The 19018-nt window shown below is 35.7% G+C and overlaps 1 protein-coding gene across 2 annotated transcripts in view; it reads right to left on the bottom strand.

Moving 5' to 3' along the window:
• Positions 1 to 315: 315 nt before the first annotated feature.
• The window catches only part of COP9 (COP9 signalosome, subunit CSN8), a 68937-nt gene continuing 50234 nt past the window's right edge, over positions 316 to 19018 (bottom strand). Inside the window, exons 4-5 of one of the 2 annotated variants that reach the window (XM_089797752.1) lie at positions 1101 to 1208; positions 316 to 659 (exon numbers count right to left, since the gene is read on the bottom strand). In XM_089797752.1, the coding sequence (XP_089653878.1) occupies positions 520 to 659; positions 1101 to 1208 (248 nt within the window). In that variant the 3' untranslated portion in view covers positions 316 to 519. Of the gene's footprint in view, positions 660 to 747; positions 837 to 1100; positions 1209 to 19018 lie in introns of those variants that run through there. The other variant, XM_089797753.1, reaches the window with a different exon arrangement.

Genomic DNA, 19018 nt, shown 5'->3' with positions numbered 1-19018 from the left:
AGAAGAATAGCATTTTTCGTTTTGATTTTGATACCTGAAATATATTGTGCAAACTTTGATGCCCTTCTATATACCAGATAGTGGGGTCAAACCACATAATGATCACAAACTTTGATACCATCCTATGCACTATTCTTGACAGATTACAACACAGCACGAGTACCTAACACCAAGGAGCCTTGCCAATATTCACAATACATAAAAAAATTATATGCCTGAAAGCCTTAAAATTTGAGTGGGTTCAAAACATCACAAGGAAAATTCAGTGAATGCAAAGAAACATGGTATATCCTATAACGAGCATTTGAGAGCTAATTTGAACATGTGAACACTCTTTCCATTAGAGAATCTTAAGCCAGAACCATATAGTAACGGCAAAATTCTTCTGACCTGAAGAAACACCCATTTTGACAATTTTGCAGAACACATTAATTTGATTTTTTTGACATTCGTATTTCAACTTCTTCTGTCATGGGTGAATGGATATAAGTCTATAAGGATATGGCCACTGATAGAATATCAATGTTCCAAGTGAAAAACATATTCGGTTAGATTTTGCAGTCTACTAGAATCTAATTTCTGGTCCGCAACTACTGGATTTCCTTTTACAGTAAGCATCTGCAATTCATTATCCAGAGTCCAACCTCGTTGTAATGTATCTGCACGGTGGAAAGAATATTTCAATAATAATAATAAAATGTACTTTCAATCACATGTAGGACAGGCAAGGCCTAAAAAGATAACAAATGAAGTTTTGTGCCTTTATAAGAAAGAACACCCCATTAGATTCTCTCCATAATTTCCAGTCCTCCACAAAGATATGTTAGAAACCATAGCTACATCAACCAAAAACATTGTTTATCATATTATTGATAATAATCTAGTCAACTTTATAAATAAAGGAAAAAGCATACACAATATTGCATCAGTCTACCATTTCCACAAATAATGCTTTGTTAGCCACAATTACAATAACTATGCTACTGGTCTAACAGAGTTTGAAGTCTATCATATTTATGCTAACGATCAAACAGAATTTAAAAGTCTATCATGTTTATGTTAATGATCTAAAAGAATTTATAACAAAGCAAGGAACATACATGTTATTGCATCTATCTCTGTCATTCCCAAGAACTGTGCTGTGTCGGCCACACTTATAGTGGAGTATGCAGCCACAAGTAGCTCAAAGACCTTCTTTCTGTAATTGTCTGTATATCAAAAGTTAAACTCTTTGTAAATTCTCTTTGGATGAATAGATTTAAGTGTTATTTAATCCCTCTACAGAAATGCAAGAAGAAAATTTACTACTTTTTATCCAAAGGTTTTTCCCACAAACTTTTCACAAGCTATTTTGTCGAATGGCTATATTTTTCCCATTTTCTTGAAAATCGAACTGACCAAAATAGAAAATTGTTCCTAAAAAATTAGACAAACCTTATATATCCAGTATGCCTAAAATTGCTGCATTTAACACTTATTGGAAACAAAACCAATCATTTTCTACTACAAACTATCTAAGCACCTCATGTTTATATTTTTTAAACATACAAACGTTTGTCTCATGTAAAAATTCAACAATGCTAATGGATCCTCAAAAACTTCCAGATTTGGCACCTAAATCTGTTGGAAACAAACCAATCATTTTCTACTACAAAGTATCTAAGCACCTCATGTTTATACTTTTAAAACATACAAATGTTTGTCTCGTGAAAATTCAACAATGCTATTGGATCCTCAAAACCTTCCAGATTTGGCACCTAAATCTGTTGGAAACAAACCAATCATTTTCTACTACAAAATATCTAAGCACCTCATGTTTCTACTTTTAAAACATACAAATGTGTGTCTCATGTGAAAATTCAACAATGCTATTGGATCCTCAAAAACTTCCAGATTTGGCACCTAAATCTATACGTGGAAAGATGCTTCTGTCATCCACGAACAAACTCAGAAGACCTAAAGTAACCACCTCTGAAAATGGCTGATAGGCAAAAGTAGACACAGATTTGCTTGAAAATGCTGAGGTATTTATTCACTAACCTTACATAGGAATACATGTGAGATATATGCTTGTATTATGAAACTAAGTGTTACCCATGCATGTTTACAATAAGCCGGTGGTTACAGGGCAACTTATACTATTTTGACTGCAATACGGTGCATATGAATTGCACCATAGACGGTGCCGTTGCAATAACAGTCATTATTAATAAATCAAACCTAAGGTTCCTTGATTACTAACCTCTCCAATTAGTTTCTTTAGACCGCAGTAAATAAATCTAGTCAATCTTTCCATGCTTAATTGAATGATTATTTCTCATCATAGGGGTTCTTTATTGATTTTCAGTTATAATTAATTGCTTGGTTTTATTGAGTCTGTTTGGGATGGACTATTCACTTTAATGTTATATATTTTCCACAGGCTCAATGTTATTAATGTTAGGCTCTTAATGGCTGCCTTCTCGTGTTATCAAGAATCTGGATCCACATCACTCTGTATCACATCAAATTCTCCTCTCCTGATGATGGAATGTATGCTTAGGCCCCAACACATGTTTAGGCATTTAGTTTCATTGAAAGATTAGGTCTTCACAAAAGCTTTTACTAATTTAAAACTAAATACTAAATTTCATATTAAATGCTTATATGAAATTAAAGACATACAGAATGTAAGAAATATAATCTTCCAAATTGATGTCTTTTGCAAATGGAAGTCATTATGATATTTCAGTTCTTGAGATTGTAAAAGAAATTCAAATAAAAACACAAATAAATTAATTACAAATGGCAGCAGAAATCAAAGGGTACTAGTAAATACAACAATCTTTAAAGATTGAAGAGCCTAATCAACATGGTTGGATTCATAAACACTAAGAATGATCAAATGCTATTGATCCTCAATCATGAGCTCACAGTCTGGTCCAATCAGTTGATAACAATATCCATATAATATGACATCAAGTTCCTTCTACCAACCTCTACAACATGCCATTACCTTGCCACTGAAAACAGAGACCATGTAATGGAAAAAATTATGCCATGTCCAAAAATGTGTATCCTGTGATCAATACCCCAGTTACTCTAGTAAAACTGCCCTTGACTCTTCACCTATGCTGCTCCAAGCAATATCCTATTGACTCTATACAAAATCCTCAATGAATGTCTCACCCCTCAAAAGCTGATCCCATCAGCTTTTCCTCATTATCACTTGGGAGCTAGGAAGTAAACATCATATCACATCCATCTATGTGCAAATGCATTGTACTCTCATGGTTACGATCTAAGTCACAAGATAGCCGAATTTCATCCATGTAGTCCGAATTTCAGCGAATTTTCACCCTTTTTGAATTTATTCGAATTTTATAATATTTAATATAATAATGTTATTTATAATAATACTATTTTATTTTAATATAATATTGAGTTATTTAGTTTAATTATTTAGCAATGTCAAATTATTTTGACAATTTTGTGGATATATTACTTACATTTAAAAATAAATAAATTTATCTAAGTTAAATTTAATGTCAAATTTTTTTCTAATTTTCTCCTTGCCGAATTTCATCCGAATTTTATAATCAACAAACTTGAATTCGAATTTGAACCTTGTGACTTAGGTTACGATCATCACTAGAGTGAACTCAATACAAAATTAAGATCACTCTGCCAACTTTCTCCCTCCCTATCCTAACATCAGCGCCTACATTCCCTGCTTCAAATTGACAACCAAACTGACCACTCAGAGATCCCCAGAAGATGTTAAAGGTCCTCTTCATATGTTGAATCTCTAAAGGCTATTTCCAAGTAAGAAAAAATCCAAACTGGCAACTAGAATCTCTCCTCCAGTTGCATTAGTTATGTGTACAATTTCCTTACCAAAAATGAAGACAAGGGTGAAGATTGAAACATCAACTCTCAGCATTCTACTTGGATTAAAAGGCTGACACCTGTCTTCAATGAGAAATTCAATTTGAAAAACATTATGTGCAACACGCTAAATATAACCAACACTCATAATCTCAATCTTGCCAAAAATATGATATCCACATGAAATATTTCCTGTGTATAATTTGGACACTAAATGATACAATTTGATCTTAAGTCCTTGTTTTCTTAACTGTATATTACAACTTTTTGAACTAGTAATCTACCTCTTGTTAAGGGAGCATCATTGCTAACACAACCAACTCAATCAAAAGTCCATCCCCTTATCTTTAATCATGAGCTCAGAGTTTGATCCTAACGAGTGAGCATCCTAGAAAGCTGCCCCACACCTTGTGAACTTAGATATCTCATCATATAGACCACACAATTTGATTTCCTGGTGGCAATACCTTATAGAATGAAATCATGTGTCTACTACCAGCCTCTATCACTTAGCATTACTTGACAGAAATAGTTGCCAAACCTAGAATAAAAAGTTGTGCCCCTATTCATGAATTTTTAGCATGAAACATGTGCACAATGATACAACTACTACTCCTAAAAACTTGTAGCATGCAACAGCTATGCAAAACTCTAACTACTCCTTTGAACTTGTGCCTTTAGTGTGGAACAACTATGCAATGCAACAACTATTTAACATGTCCCTGACCCTCAAAACCCCCATTCATCAAATTCAGAGGGTAAAATTCATACCATCTTCATCAAATCCCTTCAATGCTGAAATGACTTCATCGTTCATCTCTTGAGTGTTAGGATCAGGCTATCTCATGTCATCACCCAAATCAATTACCAACTGTACTCTAGGGGACGATGGCATATCTTTGTACCTTGTTGTACAAAATGCATGGATGAGGTTGCCTCCTGATTGTCCTGAGGTAAAAATTCTGTATGCCCACCCTGTACTAAATCCCGGTCCATGTCTTGTGTCTCCATTTCCTTATTTGATGAAGAACTGCGAATAAAAGTAGGTCTGGTGGACTTATGCCTTTGGCTTCCAGATCCTCTATTGATAATTCTGTCATTTGTCGTCTATGATGTTACTGCCACGTTACCCCTTTCCTTTGAAGTGTGTCATGCATTCTGAATGCGCAATCCTTGAGTGTTGATAGTAGGTTTATTGCCTCTAGAAGAAGAATCCCCACTCTACATCCTCATATGAGTGAGAGTAACACTTTGTTTCATTAAGTTTTTTCATTTTCTTCTCAAGCCATGCCCTTGCTCTATCCATCATCACTCTCATCAAGAGCCCCAAGACTGAAACTTCTTTTGGAGACCAATTGGGTAGCTCAATTGACTTGTTCTTTTTCATGTTCATAGAGAGGATGAGTAATACTTCCATCATCCTTAACCTGGTCGGAAATGGAGAAAACACCACTTTTCCTCATGAAATCCACTATGATCCTGGAACCCATTTTTCTCCTCACAGCCTCTTCCTCTATTTGATTCATCCAATAATCCTCAATATCAATCATTTGTTTATATTTCGTACCTTGTAAATGTGGATCCCCTAAATGGATCAAAATCCTTCCTTGCTTTGTATGTCCCCAATTGGTAGAACTGTAACTCTACAATAGTTGTCTCTGTTGTCTGCAACGAAGGACATGACTCAAGTGCTTTCCTTGATGTGATAGAGGAAGGCATTCCTTGCTTGCACTTCTCCTTCTTCATAGAATCAAACTCTGAAAGTTGTTTGACCTCCTCCAACAAGACCATTTTGTCCATGTCATACTAAGAAAGTTTGTATGGTTCTGAGGAAATTCCCTGGATCCTGGCATAAGTAAACATAGTGAATTGGTTATACGTATACCCACAATACTCAATCAAAGCTATGGCATCCTTAGATAACCTTTTATATGATCCCTCCAGAAGTGTGTTTTGTGATATTTAGGGTGAAGATGTCATTGATCCTTCTGTAACTAGCCTTCTCATGTTACTGCAACTCAAGATAACAGTCATATACTTTAAATTGATCTTTGTCATTTTCAATTGTGCTTTTGCATATGAGGTTTCGATAATATTTCTTGTCTGTTAAGTAGATCACATAGGAACGCATGTGGATTTACTTTGTTTTCCTTACGTCTTTCAGCTGAACATCTATGTTATTGCTAATCATCCTTGCCCAGTCCACTGTCATATCCCCTCTTATTATCTCCTCTATAAAGTAAAACATCCAAGCGTCAAAGAAGGCCCATTCAGTTGTTCCCATAACTCTGTTCAACATAAAGATCAAATCTCTATATTCATCCTTAAAATCCTCACTCACTAGCTCCTTGGGCAGCTTAGAATGGTGTTTCCCTGGTTGACTGGTCCAGTTCTTGTTAATGATGTTCATACAAGCGTCTGGATTCTCACAGACAACGCTTTAGCTGCTTCCCAAACACCTTCCCTTTAGCCCTGATTGTCCTGGTATTCGAATCATAGTTCTTTGCACATTCCACCATGAGTTCAATGCACTGGATGGCTGAAGGGAATCCTACATGGTAAAGACCACTCCTCATTGTTTTCACTGCTATTCTTGAAGGGAGACAATCTTTGAATCCATACATTATTCTCTTTAATCTCTTGTTGCGTGTCAGTGTCTGCAACTTTGCCCGATTTGGAAGTCATCGATGACTCGGGATAGAAGCCTTTAAATAGCCTCTTGATCAATACTGTCCTCATTGAGACTCCCTTACTTTCTGTTATTTCCCTACTCAACGCTCGGAATTAGTAAAGTTTTAAGTACTTAAAATAATAAATTTCAAACTTGAAATCCTTGCACCAATCCATGGATTAATTGATGATACACACCCTAACCTAATGAGGAACTTATTTCTTCATTAAAATCTGATTTCTGAGGATAATATGAACATGTCTGAAAATAGACCATTGCATTGGCCCCAACAACTTGTAGAATTCATTAATCACCAAGTCCATGGATCGTTATGAGGATTATGAATCAAAATCACAAAGTTCATTAAGCATTAAAATCATATCCCGTCACCATGCCAAATCTGAAGAGATACCTACAACTTGTACTTTCTGAATGAATTTGAGTAGCAAATTTAGTGCTTTGGATGCTCAAAGACCTTATGAAGACATAGCACTATCAAGCTTGTAGTTTGGTGAAGTTTAGAATTATGGGGAATTTCTTAAGAATCGCGCCTATTGCTTGAAGTCTGCAGACCTTGGTCTGCTCATGACATTCAGGCCCTTAATGGCTAAAAATGAGCCTCAAAACAATGCCAAAAAAGTCAGCAATAACCCCATGATCAGATTGTGGTCAAAGAGCAAACCAAGATTTAGGCCAAAAAATTGATTTTCAGAGGTGGTCTTCAGATATTTACTCATAAGTCACTTACCTTATCCCTTTAATGCCTCAGATTAGCTGTGAATGATGTATTTTTCGCCAAGGAACAATCACCAAACAAGTTTTAGTGGGTTGGACACCAAATAGTTTTATAAAATATTCTCTAAAAATCGTCCAGTCTGAGGGAGTTCTCAGATTTAAGCCTGCAAACACCCTTGTTTCAGCACCCTAAAGTCTGAACTGCAGAAGACGTACCTTGGGCCGGAGAACAGCTTGCAAATAAGTTTTGGAAGCTTAAGGCACTTGGAGAATTTATATGTTTTTTTTCAAAAATCACACAACTTCGAAAGTTGGAGACCTGAACTGTAAGTAACTCCCCTTTCAGACTTGGAATGGCCTCCAAAATCTCAGAAAACGTCCACCCTAAGTCTGCAATGATTGACGGATTGATTTAGATGTTTCAAAAAAATATTATATCATCTATATAGGGGAGTAACACGGGCATTGAACTTTCCATATTGTCTATATAGGGGTCAAGTCATGTTGACAGATAGATATATAGTGTTAAGTTTATAACTGTGATAATCTACTGGTCTGAAAGTGCAGACCGCACCTAATCTTCCTCCTCTTTAATATCATTTGAAGGCATTAAATATATAACAAAGACCTCTTGTGATAGGCGGCGAATTTTGAGATAGTTTATTATTAATGTTAACACATTGTGTTAGTTATTGATTATTGTTAACCATCCTTGCTCAGTCGCCGATTTCTGGGAGAGGGGTTTGAGCCGACTTAGGAAGGGTCATGATATTAAAGGAGGGTGTTATTGTAGTTTGAGGACACACAAGAATTACAAGTCTGCTCCCTCAAGCAATAATACCAATCTGAATTTATTGCAGAGATAAATAACATTTCAGTAAAGAATAAAAGTTGACAACTCCTCCATACTTCAGAATATAAGAAGATCATTTTCAGCAACAAAGGATAACACAGAAGTCTGAATTGTTTAGTACAGAATTTGCAGAATCTTTATATTTAGGCCATCAATCACACGAATCTAATCTTTTGGTAACTTATAAGCTGCCCCAGCAAACAGCCTGAGGAAGAGTTTCTTATCTTGGCGTTGCCTCTTCAGCAGGAAGGGTTTTGCGAAACCAGAGATGATCACAGTGATAAGATCACCAATCAAGCTTCAATCAAGATCACGCTATTAGTGATGACGCAAAAGAATCTCGATGGCCCCTATCTATATCTAGATATGGGGCGATCGTTATGAAGATCATCCTCAGATTAGATATGTATAAATTGATGCTCTCATGACTTGCCTCAGGCCCTGAATCTCAGTCCCATGGTACAGACCTCTGCAATTTGTTAACGGTCTCTTCTTTGCTCCATTTCAGCCTCCTTAAGCTGGATCAATTTTCATTCCAGCCTTGTCTTGCTTCACTTTGATCATTCAAATTTGCTGCCAGCCTTCTCTGGATCTTCATTGCAGCTGCCATGTCTTTTTGAAGGTGATTTAGCTTTGCATTTACCTCCCACAAGCAATGTGGGATAAAAGACTCCCAACAACTAGAAGCCACCCCACTCTATTGATTTCCCATTCTTATTTATTCATTAATTTTTGAAAAAGGACTTGGGAAAATCAATCCATGCATGCATCCCCCAAAATTTGACTAAGCCCACATTGTTACTGAAAATATGCAATCCATGGATCAAAAGGGGACATCCACACCTCATTTCCATTCATCCCAAGCAAGAAAATCAACCGATGTAAGGATAAGATTTCTCTTGCACACTTCGAAACATTTTATCTTGTTTGCTCTTTAAAGGAGAAATTTGACCCATGTGCGGAGAAGTAGTTTCCTTATCATGCTCAAAGGTGGAAAACAACTTTGGTCTGAACATTTCCACACCTTGTATTCAGAATTTGACTAAGTATAAAACAAAAGGTGAAGTTTACCTTGTATCTAGATTCTTCATTCAAGTGTTACGAGACTCGGACTCACCTCTGACTTGGAAAGTCAAAATTGGGCTTGGACTCGGACTCGACAAGGACTCAGAAAATTGAAAAACTCATAAAATTTAAAGATTTTTAAGGATTTTAAGATTTTTTCGTGCATCTTTTAGTCAATTAACATCAAATACACAATAATTGAGATAAATAGAAGCTACTTAATACACATACACAATTTTGCATAGATCACATAAGTATAGAAGCGAATTTCTGAAGGAAAAAAACTAAATAACACAACATAAAATAATAAACATAGTGCCACTGCAGTGTCAAATGTCTACAATATTCATGGATTACGAAATCCATGGTGTCAAGAGTTCAAAACATATATCAAAATAACAACTAGAGTGTAGAAGACTAAGGCTCATAGTAGCCTATGTCCTCCTACGAGTATGCCTAAGATATGTCATGGAAGACTGTAGAGCCATTCTCTCTCCCTCTCTCTAAGGTTGAACCTCAAGGGCACCCTCATCCTCATCCTCACCATCACCCTCACCCACATAATCCTCATCATCAAACTCAAGGCCATCACGATCAGTCTCAGGGTCCTGCACTCTGTCTTCTCACGCTCTAGCCTCCTTGACTGCCATCACTACTACCTCAGCCTCCCGATCCACTTGATCAACCCACTCCACCTCTTCATCACTAAAGACGGGAATCATTGAAGACAGGATCAACAATCTCTTTGTTCCACTCTACATGTGGATCAACAATCTCTAATATAATCGGTAATGTATCATTGCCTTGGATTTGTCTATGGCGAAGGTGAAGGTTGTAGTGAACAAAGACCAGATCATTCAATTTTTGCACTGCCAACTCTTTCATCTTTAACACAAGCATTAGAAAAAGGTGGAAGGACCATTTTAGGTCAAATGGATGTTATACAAAACAAAACAAAAACAACTTAACCTTCTATTTTTATTTAATTTTTCTCTTATGGCTTTAGCCGCTGGCAAGAGTCCTGAGCTCGGGACTCTACCGAGTTTAAGTCCAAAGGCCATTTGCCTAGGAAATGTGGACTCTAGCTCGAACTCGCAAAGTCCAATATCTATGCTTCATTCTCATCCTCTTATCTTTGGATTCCAGGTGGGGAAAAATAAACCATGTTTAGAATTACTCCAACGATTAATAAAGTTTCAAGAGAATGCCATTTAAAGTGGGGAAATTCATAGTAAGTCTAGAATTAGTGTATTTTTACAAAGAACACTCAATTTTCCTTAAGATTTTGACAATTTTAAGTATGAAAAATCAACTTCATTGAGGTTTTTAAACCACTATGCATAAAACACATCTTTATAATGTATTTTAAAATTTAGACCATTTGACTGACTAAAATTTAAATACACTTAAGATTTTAAGCTTAACCCACTACAACTTGACTGTGGGGGACTATAATTTTAACAACCCCATTCAAAATCACGACTTTGACAACTTGATTTCTCCATAACCCCTAGATCTCTTAAAGCTCTGAACTACCAAAACCTAACTAACCTAACACTTATGAGTAGGGGGGGTGGGGTGTCTCCATTTGCAATGGTGAAAAGGTCACAACAAGATGGTAGGGGTTGTGTTTTCAAGATGTTTCCTAGAGGGCCAAAAATAGGGGACATGTGCCCTTTAAACAAAGTTTTTAGCAATGTTCACCTTCAAATTGAAAAGAAATAAATAGAATCATTTATTAGGAAATAGAAAGAGGTCCACTTGTGGATTCTTTTTTCTTTCAAAGTAGATACTCTATGCACAAGTATAGACTTAAGGAATGGGATAAATCCACAAGCTAGCAATGTTCACTTTCAAGGTAGATAGTCCTCTATGCATAACTATATACTTAAGGAATGGGATAAATCCACAGGCATTGTCTTATGCATAATCACTCCATTTCAACACTCCAATGCAAATATTTTTAAACTACAACAGATTTGAAGTGAGAAATGTTTGTTTCTTTTGAAAATGTCAATAATTGTTTAATGCCTCTTTAAGCTTGAAATTAGCCTACTAAAACCTTGATCTAGATGGTACAAATGTAGCAAATGTTAATGTTGTAGCTTAAGTCAGATTGAATTGATCTAGAATTAATCCCCAATGGTTATTGAATAATCATTATCACATTTGATTAATCATCAACTATCTATCCATCTATATCAACTGTCTATCCATCCGTCCGTCTATCTATCTATCTATCTATCTATATATTATTGCTAATAATGCCTAATGGAAATTAACTAACCATAACCAATATTGATTAACATAGATGTCTCTTCATGAGACATGTCTCTTCTATTCCTATATATATGCACTTGGAATACACAGAAATAATCAGGAGTGTTACTACATTTGCAAAAAATGATTATATAAAATTAACATGGTAGAGTCAAGTTGCAAATATAGAATAGGAAAGGAAAATGAGAGAAATCATATTTTCCTCCCAATGTAGATAACTCCTTTGCTAATCAATGGCAAATGAATTAGGAGTCTCTTGATGACAGCATAATATAACTGGGTATAAATTAGCATCCATTATAGAACCTACGTTCATCGTGGCTTGTTAATCTTCACTATGAAGGCATATATTTATGAATATTTATGTCAAATAACATTCTTTGCAAGACTATTGACTTCAAGGCTTCCGACCTGTGATTTTATGTTGTGAGAATATGGAGTATGGGGGAGATATAAGGAGCGAGATTCAGAAATAAATGAATTAAATCATATTAAGTAAAGACCAACTCACATAAATATATTTTCCATCTGTACGAAGGGAGTCACATATCAATAGGTTCATAAGCATAGTACAAGAAGAAACTTCACAGAAGAAAGCCAAGTCTGTGACTGAAAGTGAAATGTGAAAAGGATATATACAGTCAGTGAACAATATAAGAGTGAAAGAATAACTACAGTTACAGAGCAGTATAATCTACTGAGCAACCATCCCAATTAGAGAATGAGGGTATTGGAAGTTGGATACACATCGTCATACTATGAAGACCAAGGTTACTGCAATACACTAGAGTGAACATTTTCCTGAACAACATCTTGGGAGATTTCTCAATGTTAATAGCACCAAAACTCCAGGCACGGGGATATCAGAATGGATTCTAGTGCATCATTACAAGAGCAGAGAACAAGGAAATATGTCGTCGGGGAATTCACATAGCAGTCTTGAAATAATTATAACCCAACAAGAAAATATCCAAATTGAGATACGAGGAAAAATAAAAGAGAAAAGGATAATTAATTTCTCCTACACCCAGATTAATCAGTTGACACTTGCCTACTTTGGAGAACCAGCAAATAGAAAAATAGTTACAATTCAAAGGGAAAAATTACCTTTTGGCAAAGGAAACACTATATCAGTTCTTGAATATAAGTACTCAATGCAAAGACAATAATCTTATTGGAATTGAAACCAATATGCCATTCGACATTGCTGAGATCACCATGAGGAGGTGCATTGGAAGTATAACAGACTACTTGTAAGCACAGACAGGGAAGAGAACAATCAATTTGCATGTTTTCTTAGATATGACTGTGTTTGGGTTGTTAGCTGACAACACAGTCTGAGTCACCGCTAAGGGAAATCAGTTTGTCAAGCAATGTATTTGAAGACTGTCAAGAGATAATTAGTATCTCCAGTGGCACCTCAGCATGCAGCCAGACATAGACAGACACAAATAATCCAGTTGTGTCAACATCGGAATCCTCGTCAGATGCTACAGTAGCATCGGAACATGTGTGAACAAACATACTGCTAAATTGTGACAAGACACTTGAACAAGTGAGTAACTTGAGCAGAGAAGTGTAGCATTCTTGCAACCATGAAATTCTATTTTTTACTATGCTATCTCCTCAATCTGCCTTTAGCAACATAGCCAGCATCAGAAATTGATTCCAAATTAAAAACAAACATAGTTTAAGGGCGATCCATCATTGGTCTAACATGTCAACACAGACCAATGACGTGTAAAGGAGCACAGTATATATTGCAGGCAATAAAGGACAAAGCGCATCAAACGAAGCTCCTCCCCAGCGGGCATATGAAGTGGATCCCACAATGTGGACAGACATATGATGTGGATTCCACGATGGGAGAAACGTATTAAATTGGCATATAATATTCAGGAGATGCAAACATATATGGCCATCATGGGTGGCAAATAATCTATAAACATCTTTAGCTTCCCCTGCAAGATAAGCCATGTAGAATATATCACTGCACGTTATACATATGCTACATAGTAATGTCAGGCCATGACCATTTATAACAGATGATTATAATAAAAGGATATTTATAATTTAACAAAACAAATACATTGATGGGCCACAACTTACAAGGAATTCATAATTAAATCTTCAACCATGGATTAAGAATATTATTTTTCATCAGGAAACATAGTCGTATAAGAAGAAAACATTCATATAAGCACTTATGAATGCATTTCCACCAAAGCACGGAAAAAATACAATCAATGTTTAAGACAAGGAACTAAATAGGAAATTCTAACTATTCAGAATTTATTCAGATGGCAATCAAGAAACTTAGACCAGCGTATCTAAATTATTGTTGTCAGTAAGCATTGAATGTGAAACGTAGCACAGAAAACTATAGAAAGAATCAATAAATATAATAAAACTCAATTCCCACATAAAGCTTTTGCACTACCAGGTTTGGGGTTGGGGGTGTAAAATGGGAGATATGAATTAAAATAAGACATGCATATTGTGCAACAAGACCAAATAACATGCATTCATAAAATAGAATAAACTTGATAAAAATGGTAACAAAGTGAATGAAGTAAGGGATATAAAGATATTTGAATCTCCCTTAAGTGATGAGATTACTAAATTGGGAACGATAATAAAGTCAAACATGTACAAGTGGGTGCAGAATTGGTTAAGCAAACGAAGACCTTTGAAGAGAGAATTTAAAATAAATTTGAGAGAAGTTTACATTGTGTGGGGAATAATAATCAACGTTTTAGTCCCATTATTTGACAATTTCTTATATGGAGACATTCTGATCTGTTGCCTATGGACCCTTACCATCAAGGATGTTGATGTGCAGATAAGTATTGAGTACTGCATTTAACTACTCATTGTCTTTTCTCTATTGATTGTATTTCTAAATGTACTATAAAGTGCCATTTTCCTTGATCTTTTCCCTTGTCTCCGAGGTGTTTCTTGCGGGAAAATAAGGTTGGTACTTTATACATGCTACCAAATATTGTGTAGAACACAAAGAAGTTTTGAACCAGAATTCATTAGTCATATGATGATCATGCCGGATATAGTGAGGCTCTTGAGCTGAATATCCTTAATGATTGAGATTGTGAAGTATCCTCTTATATCAAGAGGGAGTCTAGCAATTTATTAAAGGCAACCTTGGACAAAGAGACAACGCAAATAGAAAACATGCTCCAGACAAACTTTTGGTAATATTGATCATATTGATTCAGATTCAGATGGAGTATACCATGTCAAGATGGATTCTCCAGTGATCATGTATGTAGGCTAGAAGGCCTTAAGCTATCAAAATACTTGTTGAACTAGGGAAGCATAACATGACTTGTTGCCAGAAGATAAGAAATGATATCAGATTCAGAGGGAGTCTAACACTTCATCGAATACAACCTTGTACGAGGAGATTAGAAGGATGATCAAATTTAGAGGGAGTCTAACACTTCATCGGAGACAACCTTGTACAAGGAGGTCTAAAGGTTGATATCTGTTTCAGAGGGAGTCAAACATTACCTCAGAAGCAACGTTGGACCAAAAAAAGTCTACAAATTGAGAGGGAGAAAATCGAGGTGAAATTCCTTGTAATACATTCTTCACTGTGAGAGAAATTTGAGGTGAAAACCCTTGTTCCACGCTCTAGCATCAGCTATGGTGGACCCACCCTTTGACTTGGTTCGTAGTGGATATCATGTGAGTAACTACATGATTCTGTTGGAAAAAATCAAGAGAGGTGACAATCTCTCATTGATGCATTTGTAAGGTTGCTATTGTAAGGTGACAATCTTAACAATGGCTTGACATATTATCATGATGGACTACATTAATTTGTTCTCCCAAAATGTGTCGGAGATCATGATAACAAATCTATCATGAAAGACTACATTAACTTGTTATCCTGGAATATATTGGAGATCATGATACTACATTTGTTGCTCTTGACTTCTTGATCTATTATCATGATAGACTTCATTAACTTGCTGTCCCGGAATGTGTCAAAGATCATGATAACTAACATATCACGATAGACTACATTAAGTTGATGTCTCAAAGTGTGTCGGAGATCATGATATTTGTCATAATGGAGACTACTTTGTTGTCCCTGAGATCAAGGTTGTTATCTAATAGACTACATTCAATATTGTAACGGAAATCAGATAAGTCATGTCTTTCTAGGATATGATATTCTTGATGATAGGCATCTTGGTGTTGATGCTAGTGCTCATATCACAAGAATGTGAGTTTGATAAGATTCTTCAAAATCAAATCACCATTTTGTAAGATGGTTGTGTTGTTTAAATCCTCCCTCACTAGGAGTGTTGATGAAATAGCATCAATCGGATTATATCTGATTTCATGGATATATGTTGATAACCTTAAATATGTCATTCCAAGAATATCAAATTGAGATGATATCTCTCTATATGCGAGAGCATAATGTGTTCTATAACAATCCTCCCTGACTACAAGGGAGTGTTAATGTTATAGCTTCAGTCGGATTAAATTGATCTAGAGTTAATCCCCAATGGTTATTGGTTAAACATTATTGCATTTGATTAATCATCAATTAGACACACACACATATATATCATTGTTAATAAAGCCTAGTGGAAATTAACTTACCATAACCAATATTGATTAACATAGAGAGGTCTCTTTATGAGACATGTCTCTTCTACTCCTATATATATGCATTTGGATCTGCACTTACACAAATAATCAGGAGTGTTATTACATTTGCAGAAAACGGTCCTATAAAATTAACAACAAAGAATTATAGATTTGCTTCGAAGAGAAGTTTTATATCCGCCTCTATTTCACAACCATTTTTATCAACTCCTTTCATGATTTAACGAGTATCCCATTGTGTGATTATAGCTACACTGAAGTATCAACTTGCATTTTGTATTAATAGTCACACTTGTGGACTTATCTTGCAACAATTCTTGTGCCATCACAATGTTCAAAAGTTGTATGACGAGTTACTAATTCTTGGACTTAATGTAGCCAATATTGTCACACCCCAATAAAACCATTGTTCTTTATCTAATACTTCTTGTGCTATGTTTTCACCCAAACTTAGCATCGAGTTGATCTCAATTATTGTTGTTACCCATAATGGATCGTTCATTTAATTAACTCTTCACCAAGCATGATATCAAAAATATAATCCCCTCTAAATCATTAAATTCATTTATAAACCGATTGTCTTTAGATTTGATCATCGTAACTATTTTTCTTCAATCTAAGTAAAGAAGTCATTGTCATTAAAAGAGTCCTTCAAGACCTAAGTACCAATTAATCTGTTAAGAAATTTTGTATTCATGATAATAAGAGTATGTTAAATTTAGTGAAATGAGAGTGCAAAGAGATAATTATTATCTAGAATAAATTTTGATATACTCCAGAAGCTATTGAATTCATTTTCAAGTGGTGAAAAATCAAGAGCATTAATGTTAAAAACTAATAATAATCTAACATGTCATGTCCCCCCCTTGGATGTGATCTTTCAGCTCTCACCACTTAGCCTATTATCTGCATCCCAATAAGCTCAATTGAATCAGGTAGGGATGACATGGAGGTGCCTCAAATTGGCTTTAATATTAATCAAATAATTCTATTGAGGCCCCATGGAAGGCTCATGATTTATCTAGACTGAGTCAGAAAATGTAGTTTGGACTTTCCTATGTTGACGTGACTGGACGTTTTCCATGTCGGCTGGCCTTCTGACATTGTAACTCCTGCTGCCGACCTCATGAGTAATTCATGATAATAAGAGTATGTTAAATTTAGTGAAATGAGAGTGCAAAGAGATGATTATTATCTAGAATAAATTTTTGATATACTCCAGAAGCTATTGAATTCATTTTCAAGTGGTGAAAAATCAAGAGCATTAATGTTAAAAACTAATAATAATCTAACATGTCATGTCCCCCCCTTGGATGTGATCTTTCAGCTCTCACCACTTAGCCTATTATCTGCATCCCAATAAGCTCAATTGAATCAGGTAGGGATGACATGGAGGTGCCTCAAATTGGCTTTAATATTAATCAAATAATTCTATTGAGGCCCCATGGAAGGCTCATGATTTATCTAGACTGAGTCAGAAAATGTAGTTTGGACTTTCCTATGTTGACGTGACTGGACGTTTTCCATGTCGGCTGGCCTTCTGACATTGTAACTCCTGCTGCCGACCTCATGAGTAATTCTTGAAATGATTCCACAAACCGCTACACATGCTCTTCACTAACAGTAACTGTAAATCTCTGCAGAGGATATATGGGTGGTAGAGGTCTTTGAGCATGGATCATCGAACACTTTTGCTAAGGAACAACATTCTCTAATATGATGACTGTTCTTGAAGGATGAAACCCCTTCATTTCCTGTGGGCTGGATGCAAAACCATTCAAATGTTATGTGTCGTTTTGAGCTTGAAGCGAATTTGATCTTGGGATTGCAGACATGAAACCAATTTATAACTATCAGGTATTCTGAGAGGGAAGAGATAGCAGCATTTGTGAAAGTTTCACTATTCATTATCTTTCAAACTTCTTGTTATCAAAGTTAGGAGTGCATAGTGAATCTGGGCATGATTAACCATGTGAACTGGGAGTTGTCATGTCACTAAGGAAAAGCGTTGAACTCCATTAGGGATTGTCTACGCATGGGATGTGTTTCCAAAGAATAACGTATCTGGCTGGTCTTTATATCGGACAGAAAATAGTCTGGAGGGTGTCGCACAAAGGAGAATAGAGAATTTGGGTGTCGCTGGAAGGAGAATAGAGACTTTGCAGGCTGGGGACATACAGAGTCTGCAGCAACTGAGGGAAATTAATATTTAGAACTATCAAAGCATCATGTAAACCAGTAATCTGCATAACCAATACAGAAAGTGGGCGCTAAGCTTGTAATGGTGAATGAATCATTGCTTTGTCTAATTACATGCAAATACCCGTCCATACAGTTTAATAGCAACAACCCAGGTTTTTCATCTAACACAGCTATTCTATGTTTTGATGTTACTTGCATGCAGAGGCTTATTTGACTAAGAATTTGCAAACGAATCTAGTTTGATGCCTAAGCTTAAAGTAAACAAATATATTGATAAATAAAGCGTGTTCAATATTAGAGATTTATCCATATTTCATCTTGTTATTTTGTTGCAAATTCATCTGGATCTGCTGAAATTGCATTTTAGAGCCACGGTTATTCCGCACTAAGAACTTGCAGGAAAAACATTTGAAATAGATTTGAATGCTTATCTTCAACATCAGATTTGAGACAGTTAATTTTAATTTGAGATGGAAATTGCAGTCGCAACTTACGGGATATTTCATTATATGTGTTCATAAACATTTGTTCAAGATTATACTGTTGATTGTGACATTGTAGCACAAGAATCTACAGGAGTACAAGGTACCCTGGTTTACCTAAGAAACTAGTTAGGGTTTTGTAATTTCCCCTTTTGGGGATCGCCTTACACCTTGCCCTAAATTCACAAATCCAAATGATACAAGGAACACAATATAGAGGTA

This window comes from Cupressus sempervirens, chromosome 8, assembly GCF_028749045.1.
Source record: "Cupressus sempervirens isolate cs-2001-9-10 chromosome 8, ASM2874904v1, whole genome shotgun sequence".
NCBI classification, from domain to species: Eukaryota; Viridiplantae; Streptophyta; class Pinopsida; order Cupressales; family Cupressaceae; genus Cupressus; species Cupressus sempervirens.
The sequence above is the reverse complement of the archived record's forward strand: the minus strand, read 5'-3'. Positions and strand labels throughout refer to the sequence as shown.